Consider the following 12,404-nt stretch of genomic DNA (forward strand, 5'->3'; position numbering starts at 1 on the left):
GAGGCCATTTTACACCGGGGTCAATGTAGCAGGATGTTTATAGCAGCTAGTTAACTAGGAAGCTTATTATCTAGCTAACTAGATACCTAGCGATTTGGATGCCTAGGTAGATACCTACATAACTAGATACCTAGGTACCTAGATACCTATGTAACTAGATACCTAGCAAACTAGGTAACTAGATACCTACGTAACTAGATACCTAGATACCTAGGTACCTAGATACCTATGAAACTAGATAACTAGGTAACTAGATACCTAGCGAACTAGATACCTAGCTAACTAGATAGCTAGGTAACTAGATACCTAGGTACCTAGATACCTATGAAACTAGATAACTAGGTAACTAGATACCTAGCGAACTAGATACCTAGCTAACTAGATAGCTAGGTAAGTAGATACCTTGCAAACTAGATACCTAGTGAAATAGGTAACTAGATATCTACGAAACTAGGTAAGTAGATACCTAGATAACTAGATACCTAGCAAACTATCCAGTCATCCGTCTCCAGAGCTCTCTCTTCCTGGTGAGCAGTGGCATCCCTTTACAGCCCACTGACATCTGACAATCATCATTTTCTTTAGTACTCAACACATGACCTCTGAAAAGTTCAATGTTTGTCTACTGTTCTGTTTCTATGTCACGCTCTCTGAGCAGCCTGTAGGAGGCACTAAATGTCTTTAACGGTAAGCCTGAGGAGGAAAAGGAAGTAGCATCAAATAGAAGTACGGAAGTAAAATACCTCAACATCAAATATACTGTCATTACTGATTACTGCGTAGTTAATCAGGGATAAGGTATTTTTAACAGGTGGAGCAGGGAATTGAACCACCCACTTTGTGTCTGAAGTGGAGCCGCTGTTCTGCATGTGCTGGTAAATTTATCCTGTTTGTTTACGGACCACATGTCTCGCTGTCATGCAGGGTTCTATTTTTACGTTGTGTCTCAGTGTCTCTGAGGCTCTACAGCGTCGGCAGCCAAACGTCCTGATCTCCATAAACGTTGCAGGTATTTTCTTTTCCTCACAATCAACCTGTTTTATTAGAGGCCATGTGTTTTATATCCTGGGAACATGAATACATCAATCTAGAGAATCACAGAGATATATTAATATTATTACACTTTGCAGGAAACTGCTGATGTTTCAGAGACGGAAGGCGTATATATGTGGAGGGTGTATGTCTAGAGTTTCTATCTAACACGGTGACATATTTACACTAAACACCTCTAGAGTCTCCATCCAACACGGTGACGTTTTTACACTAAACACCTCTAGTCTCCATCTAACACGGTGACGCAGAAAAATAAACATTAGATTTTGATATAAAACATGAACAAACTGACTTTTGGAATTTATTTGTCAGATATTGTTGAATGGCTGCACAATATGATTGATGTGATCCAAAAGGTTAAGAAGACATTTTTCATATCAGCTCAACCTTAAATGGTTCGATAGACTCACTAACAGAAAAACAGGAAGTAACCGACTCATAACCTTACAACTCTCCCTTTCCACTCTCACTGACAAATATTCAATCAGTGTTGTATTTAACCCTTCAGAGAAATCTGAAAGTAATTGTACATTGGTTTCCACGTGGCATCATACTTGGTTCCATGGTTTTCTAACATATCAGATATCATCTAAATGTGGTTGAAGCTCAGTCGACATTTAGCTGTTGAGCTAATGGTTTCACAGACAGACGAAGAAGCGCAGAACGGGACAACACGAGGGTTTGACTTTGATCCAGACTTTTGGTTGGAATCTGAGGGACGAAACCGGGATTTCCCTTCAGTAAACCTTGATCCGGTAGCATGAAAGCATGTCTCATATGTTAAAGCAGAAGTCACCATGGAGATGTATGCTCCGGAGCTAGCCTGTTCCAGACCAGGCTCAGATCCAAGACCACTGTTGACCAGTCAGCAGATGCTAAATAGAAAAATAGACTAAAATAAACTAAGTATGCTTTTGTTATTTGCACTTTTGCACATTTGCTGAGGTAACCCTGTACATTTCCCCACTGTGGGACTAATAAAGGATAATCTTATCTATTAATCTGATCTGTATCTCAGTCACTTCATTGGGAAACCAATGAACCCATGTGTTCATTGCAGCTATTCCTGGCACTGGCTTCATTTAGTCGCAGCTGCTCATCCTGGTTTGGCCTTTGTGCAGCCAGTTAATCCAGACTGGTCTCGCTGGGATACGTCATGTATCTGGATATGTGAATTCTGCTCTCTGGTGAACATCACATGGGTTTGTTGCTGTGCTGCTTGTTCTCCTCCTTACTAAGAGACATTTAGTTGAGTAGATGGAGAACAAATCTCCGTCCGATGCTTCAACCAGCCAAAGACCATCTGAGCAACAGTTCATAAGAGGAGAAGAAAGAACATTTTATTATTGAAGGAGAGAAGAAGAACATCAATATAACAGCTGATTCTGAAGTCATCTTCATAAAACCTTTGTTTTTCTTCATGCTGTCTTTGTTCTGCAGGAGATTCAACTGTCAACGTTTAAAGACCAGCTGTTGGTTCCAGACTGAGTCTGACCGGATGGATTCATATTGGGAACAGACTGGTTCAGGACTGTTCGGAGACTTTAAGACTGTGGGAGACGATGAAAACAAAGTGTGAGAATAGAAAAGAACGAAGACATATCACTTTTAATATTTAAGGAAGGGAGGAAGGAAGGAGGGGCGGGAGGGAGGGAGGAAGGAAGGAAGGAAGGAAGGAAGCATTTAGTCTTTGTCCATGATGAGCGGAGACACTGAGGAGACATATGGAGGACAGAAGGAGACAGGAAGGACAGTTGGAGGAGAAGACAACATGAAGCGTTGTCGCTCTTCCACCGCTCTGAGTACTATCGCCATCCAGGCCGGCCAATCACTGATCATTGTCTCCGTCCTCAAGGTAAGTCTGACTGGAGGTCCATTCTATTAAATACTCGCATCCTTTACTGCAGTAAAAGCACCATTAGAGCCTTCAACAGCGTTATCATGGTTACATCACGCTGCAATGGGCTGAAGATACACAACCAACATGTCATTGTGATGTAGGGCATCAAATATCAAACACATTCGAGATCATAAACTGATTTAAGGCTCTGAGGTTTACCTTATCTGCTTCCTGGTCTGCAGGGACATATTGGAGAGGGATCCATCTAAACGTGGCATGACACCAGGACAGGGATGCTTGTGGTGCCTGTACCAGTCCATAAACTGTGGCTCGACTCAAAGTTGGTGCAGGGTCAGGTAGCTAATGGGGGGCTTCCTTCATTACCTGTTGCAGGGTTGGCATTAACTCTAGGGAATGATCTGACCTTCCTTTACGAAAGGAAAGGGGATCACGCCGACCCACAATTCCTTGCGAGAGCAACATTTAAAGTGCCGCACACCTCGGCCATTCATGAAAACAAACAAAATGCTCATTTGCATGTTCAACAATTACTATCATGCAGACATATAGTCATTGGAATTGTGTTGCTAAATGTGTGTGGACAGTGATCATTTAATTATATTTTTGTTTATTTCAATCATGTTACAAATTTGACAAAAACGAACTAAAACCACAAATGAAATGTAAATACAGCAATGGTCAAACAGGAAGGAGGAGCTGCTGGAACTGAAGCCGGTCAGTGAACCAGCTGCTGGACCTGAACCAGCTGCTGGACCTGAACCAGAGCCAGCTGCTGGACCTGAAGTCCGTCAGTGAAGACGTAGATAGTGAAAGTCTGATCGGATTCTCTGAGCACCGCGGCCGTCTTTTCCTAAATCCTTTAGAGTTCTCCTATTGCCTTTCCTTAACCCCGTCATCACTTCCTGGTTACAACGTCCAATCAGAGCCAGCCAGCCGCGCAGGAAGTAAAAAGCGAGGGGGCTTGTTATTGAGGTTTAAATGAGACTAGAATGTGATATTAACTGCTAGCTCCACCCAGGCCACTTATGTAAACTGGAAGCAGCCGACATTAAATCAAGTGAATCCAGAACCTGCAGACAGGTGAATTTTAATGTCTTTTATTAGAGTAATAGAGTAATTTGTTGTTGATTTAATATCATATGATATATTCTGCCTCCTTCCCTCTAGAAGGCAGCAAACACAAAACGTGTGTGTGTGTGTGTGTGTGTGTGTGTGTGTGTGTGTGTGTGTGTGTGTACAGAGTGGTTCACTGGTCCACCTACAGCTGGTCCAGGTCCATCCAAGTCTCTGTGAGATTGGATCGAACCAGGAAGAAAACCAGACACTGATCCATGAACAGCAGCAGCTGATAGAAAAACTCCAGGTACAAAGAGAAGCACAAAATGCACCCTATGCACCGGACACACCCTACACACCGGACACACCCTACGCACCGGACACACCCTACACACCGGACACACCCTACACACCGGCCACACCCTACATACCGGACACACCCTACACACCAGCCACATCCTAGACAGCAGACACACCCTACACACCGGACACACCCTACACACCGGACACACCCTACGCACTGGACACACCTTACGCACCGGACACACCCTACACACCGGACACACCCTACACACCAGACACACCCTACGCACTGGACACACCAACCACACCCTACACAGCAGACACACCCTACACACCGGACACACCAGACACCCTACACACCAGACACACCCTACGCACTGGACACACCCTACACACCGGCCACACGCTACATAGCGGATACACCCTGCACACCGGACACACCAGACACACCCTGCACACCGGACACACCCTACACAGCGGACACACCCTGCACACCGGACACACCCTGCACACCGGACACACCCTGCACACCGGACACACTGGACACACCGGACACACCAGACACACCCTACACACCTGACACACCTGACACACCTTACACACCGGACCCACCAGACACACCCTACACACTGGACACACCAGACACACCCTACTGTTGTGTGGGAGATAATCTCAGTTTACTGTCTGACATTCCAGAAACATGAGGGGGAAGTTCTGTCAGTGGTGAAGATGAATCAACAGCCAGAGATGAGGAGGAGGGATGATGAGCATAAGAGGAACAACAAACAGGAGGAGGAGGAGGTGCTTAAGGCCATGTTGGCATCTCTGAAAGAGGGATGGTCCCTGCTCCTCCGCCTGCTCCAGAGACGACAGGAAGTCCTGACACTGGCTGCAGACTCTTACCGCCGAGCTCTGGAGGTAGGAAGCTAAAACTTAAGTTTTGGATTTATCTGATGAAAACAACTACCACATTCTGTCTGTCTGTCTCTCTATGTCTCTCTGGCTGTGTTCGAAATGCCATACTAACGTCCTACTCATACTCAATTGTGACGTAAATTTGAGTACGTAGTGCGTTCAGATACAATAGTATGTGAATTTGTGTACGCGAGAAATGCCCGGATGTATACTGCATTGGCAAGAATTTCTGAGTATACAGCGGACCTTGCTAAATCTACTCAACTTCCCCAAAATGCATTGCGGCTCGTCTGACTTCTGAAAAGTTTTGGATAATGGCGGACGACTGCGGTGATTCTGACGACAGCCCGACACAAACCGCGTACACATGTAAGTATACTGTAACATGACTGTTATGTTTCCAGCTGACTTTTAAATCGTATTGATAATGAACGTTACTTTATTGTTGTTGGAATTGTACGTTAACGTTACGAATCGAAGGTCCTGCCAGCCGGCTAGCCTACTGACGGTAATTTACCATAGAGGTTAGCGAGCGTAAGCGGATCGGCAAATGTGCTGTTTTTACCGACGTTAACTAATAATATAGTGCTTATGTTAAACCGTGGTTATATATTAACTAACGGTGATTAATAACGCCGTGCACCGTTGTCCGTTGGCAGGAGGAATGCTGCTCTGAGAGGCTTCATTTAAGAAAATGTGGTATTAAATGTTATAATTCTCATATGCAGGGCTTACTACTGTTGCATATTTAGCTACTCAATGATATAAGGTTGAACACCAGCGTATATAGATGGGAGATGTACTGCTCTCCTGAGATGTCTACCTGAAACGTTCTGTTGAACAGCAAGAAATCATCAATGAACTGTAACACTTTTCTACGTGCTGTTCTTCATATAGGATGTTTATTGAAGAACATTAGATGGAGGGAAGGTGGAGCTGGATGAGCTAAGAAGAAGTGGGAGAACATGAAGCAGAAATAGTTGGAAGCAGTTTAAAGTATTGAACACTACAGCATAAAAGAAACCAGATTAAGTTGTCTTTCTTATTAATAATCAGGCAAAGTCAGTGCAGGGTAATATCTACAATGTGTTCAAACATCAGAGTCCATTAAGTTGGTCCCATGTGGAACAGTATTACAGTACATATTATAATATATGACTAGTGGTGAATAGTTGATCTATACAATGATTATGAGAAGTGTTGTTTGTATGAACTGAAGATGTCAGCACTGAGGGAGGAGAGGTCACTGCTGCACACTGGAAGTGTTTGTTGTCATGGATGAGGTGATGGAGCAAAGACCTGCTATTACCCCACTACACCCCATCTCCTCAGCCATGATGCCAACCACTGCAGCAGGGTCTCTCCTCCAGAGCAGGAGGGAAATAGACCTGCAGGCCTAAAACATGAGTCAACAATCATATATATATTCAGATATTTATTATTTAGATTTGTACACAGCCTAATAATCGTAAATCATTAAACAGGAAACATTTGTCTGTAACAACTTCTACTGTGTGGTATTACTTAACTGCAGTACTGATAAACACAAATAAAACCTCAACAATAATCATGTTCCTGCAACACAGGGATCTGGACATTTGGAGCAGACACTGCAGCTACAAGCCTCTGAGGATATCCCAGGACTGCTGGAGACTCTGAGGATGTCCCAGAACTGCTGGAGTGGCTCGGCTTCGTCGCTGTCATCCCCATCACCACCGTGGAACTATGGACATGGAACCCATCTGTTCTGTAAGTAAGCAGTGGACGAGGTTCTCCGTGGAACACCTTGAAAGACAGAAGTCCTTCCTTAAATTCCCTTCCCGAAGTAGAGGCCCATCGGGGGAACATGAGGATTGACCTGCAGTACGGCCGTCTGGCACCAACCTGTAACAGAAAACATCAGATATTACATTTATTCTGAATGTTTTCCTATTCATTTGTTGATAAACTACTTATTTCTCCTTTTCATACACATATTGCAACCTGTATATATAACATGGATTATTTGTCTAATAAATTATTCACTAATATCCCACTTGCTTGTACTTGTTTATTTTTATCACACCAAACTCATACATGATATTATTAAAACCACTTATATTAGCCTACATGTAGCCTACATTTGTTTATGCATGCATATGCACATCTATTGATAATCAAATAATAAAGGAACGTATTTAAACCAGATAAGTCATATTACTTACTTCAGAGGGAAATCCAAATTCCATGTATGTGAATAATGTAGCTCCTCTGACGGGCCGATTGCCTCCGTCGTCTCCGTGGTGAAGGTGCTGGTGTTCCGTGGTCAGAGGTATAATACGATCTATAAACGGACGATTAATGATCGATAAAAGCTGCTTAATAGTCGTGATCGATGGCGAGTGAAGGCAGCTACTCAGGTAAGAGGAAGAAAGGGAAAGCGTGAGAGCGCGCATATATAATAAACTGTAGAAAACATTTGACAGTTGTAATTTGACTTAAAAAATATTTAGAAATATTAAATTAACTGTAATAATAATCATGCTTTATATTTTGATAAGTAATTAATATAAAACGGGAGCTAGAACCGCTAACATAATCGATTCGGTTACGTGAGAGTAGATGAGGACGAGATGTCAATAAAGTTAAAAAAAAAACAAAAAAATGTAGTATGAGATGTGTATACTTCGGTGTGAACAGTCTGAGGGTAACAGCATACTCAAACGTTCATTTAGTAGGCAGTATGCAGTACATACACGTTGAGTATGTAGTAGGCAGTACGTTAGTATGGCATTTCGAACACAGCCCCACTCTCCCTCTGTCTGTCTGTCTGTCTGTGTCCATCTCCAGTTTTCTGTCAGTGTCAACAGACTTGAGGATCTTCTGATCAAACCAAACGTCGACAGACTGAATGAAGTTCAGCTCACATACGACTCCATGAGGAAAGGTACTCAGTTGTAATATTAGTGCTAGTATCGGTAGTACTCAGTTGTAATATTAGTGCTAGTATCGGTAGTACTCACTTGTAATATTAGTGCTAGTATCGGTAGTATTTAATGAAGGCATACTGGGATATACTACAAACTGGAATCATAACTGTCTGAAATGAAAAGAAAAAAAGTTCAAACCAATGATTAATCAGAAACTATCATTTATTTGGTCTTTATTGATCTGTGATCAACACACTGCTGTGCACAAGGGAGAGAAACTAGTTTGAACTGGTTGAAACAGATTACAGATTACAGATTTTAAAACAGTTTCACTGGACAAACTGGTTTAAGGCAGATATCAACTGGTTCAAACTGGTTTGCTGTAGTTGCATGGTTGCAGGTGGTTTAAACTGGTTTTACAGTTATATACTTGCAGATACATTCAATTGAATCACTGTGTGAAACAGTTGGGATGAGGGTCAGCACCCAGGTCTAAGGCATTGGTGCTCGGCCGGTGGGCTGCACCCTCCAGGTGGGGAGTGAGTTGTTGCCGCAAACAGAGGAGTTCAAGTATCTGGGGGCCTGAGTGAGGGAAAAATGGATTGTGAGATGGACTGGCGGTTTGGTGCGTGACAACAGTGATCGGACCTGTTGTGGTGAAGAAGTACCTGAGTCGGTAGTCAAAGCTCATCAGCCCATCTACGTTCCAACCCTTAACTGTCTCCCAGAAGGAGCTGGATAGTGTTGCTGGGGAGAGGGACATCTGGAAAGCCCTCATAACCCTGCTGCCCTAGGGACCTGGCCACGGATAAGCGGAGGATGATGGATGGATGGGTGGATGGGTGGTTGGTTGGGTGGGTGGGTGGATGCTGGAAACCTGAGACAAACTGGTAGAACCATGCTGGAACCAAACTGGTCTGTTGTGGTTGTCAGATTTATATTTTTGACCCTCTTCACTTTGTGTTGTATTCCAGATGTTCTGAGGAAATCTCTGCAGGTTTTGAACAGCAGCAACATTCTGATGCAGAAACTCAGACAGCTGCAGAGAGCCGAGGCCCTCCAGAGGAGAGGAGGAGTACTGCAGAAGGAGAACGAGGAGGAGGAGGTAAACAATGCCACAGATTTAATGATATAAATATCATGTTTCAATGCGTTTAGAGGATTATTCACTCATAATCATTGATATATTTTAGATATTATCACTTATATATATATATGTAGGATATAATATATCTGTACGATATATTATATCCTTGAGATATTATTTATATTATATATTGTCTCCATGTTTACAGCTGCCGGTTGGTCATCAAGAGGAACTGATGATAATTAATGAAAATTAGTGAAATATATTTACACAGATTCACCTTTCACACATGAATACATCTGGTGTGTTCGAGGCACAATGTGAATCTGTGTTTTCAGTCTGTAGTTTGTTGAAGTGATGAATGTTTGTTTTGTCCTTCTGTCCATTGGTGAAGTTGTAGGCAAGTAATCTACAAAATAAAGGTTCCTGTCAGACAATTTAACCTCAGGGAGGCTTTTAATTGGTCAAACAAACTAAACAACTCCTCACCTAGCTGCAGTGATATACAAGTGTCTTTCAGGTGTGTCTGTCCACTGTGACATCACTGATGGGCGTGGCCACACAAGCACATTTAAAGGAATACTTAATCCAAAACAAGATGATATAAAGTATTCAACTCCTGAGACTCTTTCTGGTCCCTGAAAACATTTGTGTATGAAGAAATCACTTTGGAAATTGGTTTTGTTTTGTAAAGTCATAGTTTAGTGAAAATCGTTATTGTAGTTAAGTTCCGATGTGTTGTCCTGACTCATAAGGATGTCCTGACTCATGTCCTGGCTCATGAGGATGTTCTGACTCATAAGGATGTCCTGACTCATGTCCTGGCTCATGAGGATGTTCTGACTCATAAGGATGTCCTGACTCATGAGGATTTCCTGACTCATGGGGATGTCCTGACTCATGTCCTGTTTCAGGAGGATGTCCTGACTCAGGAGGATGTCCTGACTCATGTCCTGACTCAGGAGGATTTCCTGACTCATGAGGATGTCCTGACTCATGAGGATTTCCTGACTCATGGGGATGTCCTGACTCATGTCCTGTTTCAGGAGGATGTCCTGACTCAGGAGGATGTCCTGACTCATGTCCTGACTCATGAGGATGTCCTGACTCATGTCCTGACTCAGGAGGATGTCCTGACTCAGGAGGATTTCCTGACTCATGAGGATGTCCTGACTCATGTCATTTACATTTACATTTACATTTAGGTCATTTAGCAGACGCTTTTGTCCAAAGCGACTTACAATAAGTACATTTGTCAAAAGAAGGAAACAAAGAAACCACGACGTATCATTGCCGATGCAGTAAGAGCTAAAAATAGAACAAGTGCTAGGTCCTCATCTGAGTAAAGTAGTACTTGAAGAGTAACAGTGCTACGATCCGAGTTTTTTTTTTTTTTTTTTGCGGGGGGGGGGGGGGGGGGGGGGTCGAGGGAGGGTGTTAGTGGGTCATGCTATGTAGAGTCGAGGTGAAGTCTGAACAGGTGAGTCTGAATGTCCTGTTTCAGGAGGATGTCTGAATGTCCTGTTTCAGGAGGATGTCCTGACTCATGTCCTGACTCAGGAGGATGTCCTGACTCATGTCCTGACTCATGAGGATTTCCTGACTCATGGGGATGTCCTGACTCATGTCCTGTTTCAGGAGGATGTCCTGACTCAGGAGGATGTCCTGACTCATGTCCTGACTCACGAGGATGTCTTAACTCATGGGGATGTTCTGACTCATGTCCTGACTCAGGAGGATGTCCTGACTCAGGAGGATGTCCTGACTCTCCTTCCCAGAGTTCCCAGTGCAGCAGTGGTGGGCAGTGCATGACGATGTCCTGACTCATGTCCTGACTCATGAGGATTTCCTGACTCATGTCCTGACTCATGAGGATGTCCTCACTCATGTCCTGACTCAGGAGGATGTCCTGACTCAGAAGGATGCCCTGACTCGTGGGATGTTCTGACTCATGTCCTGACTCAGGAGGATGTCCTGACTCAGGAGGATGTCCTGACTCTCCTTCCCAGAGTTCCCAGTGCAGCAGTGGTGGGCAGTGCATGACGATGTCCTGACTCATGTCCTGACTCATGAGGATTTCCTGACTCATGTCCTGACTCATGAGGATGTCCTCACTCATGTCCTGACTCAGGAGGATGTCCTGACTCAGAAGGATGCCCTGACTCGTGGGATGTTCTGACTCATGTCCTGACTCAGGAGGATGTCCTGACTCATGTCCTGACTCAGGAGGATGTCCTGACTCATGAGGATGTCTTGACTCATGGGGATGTTCTGACTCATGTCCTGACTCAGGAGGATGTCCTGACTCAGAAGGATGCCCTGACTCATAGGGATGTTCTGACTCATGTCCTGACTCAGGAGGATGTCCTGACTCATGTCCTGACTCATGAGGATGTCTTGACTCATGGGGATGTCCTCACTCATGTCCTGACTCAGGAGGATGTCCTGACTCAGAAGGATGTCCTGACTCATATGGATGTTCTGACTCATGTCCTGACTCATAAGGATGTCCTGACTTATGAGAATGTCCTGACTCATGAGGATGTCCTCACTCATGTCCTGACTCAGGAGGATGTCCTCACTCATGTCCTGACTCATGAGGATGTCCTCACTCATGTCCTGACTCAGGAGGATGTCCTGACTCAGAAGGATGTCCTGACTCATGGGTGTGTTCTGACTCATGTCCTGACTCAGGAGGATGTCCTGAATGGATACAAGACACTTTTGGAGGTGATAACTATATTTAGTTGATGTTGTGTTTGGGTGAACTACTCCTTTAACCCGAGGGGCCTCAGAGGAACTCTGATCAGGCTGCTATTGACTTTCTCATTGTTGAACCTGCTGCTGCTTCTCCTTCCCAGAGTTCCCAGTGCAGCAGTGGTGGGGCGTTGAGGCTGGAGAATCTGATGGAGGCGCTGCAGGATCGCAGGAGAAGGGTGGACCAGGGCATTAGGCTGCACCGCCTCCAGGAGGAGAACAGCATCGTGGTCTGCAGGAAAGAACCAGAGTCCAGTGAAGAGGGTCCTGAAGTAAGAGATGGATACAGCAGGTTTACAAGGACGTTTCACATTATTACAACTGTTCACATTTGATTTAACATCTTTAGTTCAATATGATGTGAAAAAGAGATAAAGTTATTAAGAATAAATTATAATAAGAAGGTGGGCTCACAGCGAGAGGGTCCCGGGTTCGATTCCCGGTTCGGGTTCTGTGTGGAGGT

The 12,404-nt window shown here is 44.1% G+C and overlaps 1 protein-coding gene across 1 annotated transcript in view; it reads left to right on the forward strand.

Moving 5' to 3' along the window:
- Nucleotides 1–494: 494 nt before the first annotated feature.
- Nucleotides 495–12,404, forward strand: part of ccdc141 (coiled-coil domain containing 141) — a 35,440-nt gene continuing 23,530 nt past the window's right edge. The window contains exons 1-7 of the mRNA XM_084022150.1: nucleotides 495–1,009; nucleotides 2,494–2,908; nucleotides 4,155–4,277; nucleotides 4,970–5,191; nucleotides 8,018–8,114; nucleotides 9,072–9,202; nucleotides 12,046–12,213. Of these exons, the coding sequence (XP_083878276.1) occupies nucleotides 2,750–2,908; nucleotides 4,155–4,277; nucleotides 4,970–5,191; nucleotides 8,018–8,114; nucleotides 9,072–9,202; nucleotides 12,046–12,213 (900 nt within the window). The 5' untranslated portion in view covers nucleotides 495–1,009; nucleotides 2,494–2,749. The remainder of the gene's footprint in view (nucleotides 1,010–2,493; nucleotides 2,909–4,154; nucleotides 4,278–4,969; nucleotides 5,192–8,017; nucleotides 8,115–9,071; nucleotides 9,203–12,045; nucleotides 12,214–12,404) is intronic.

This window comes from Eutrigla gurnardus (genome assembly GCF_963514095.1).
Source record: "Eutrigla gurnardus genome assembly, chromosome: 12".
NCBI lineage: Eukaryota > Metazoa > Chordata > Actinopteri > Perciformes > Triglidae > Eutrigla > Eutrigla gurnardus.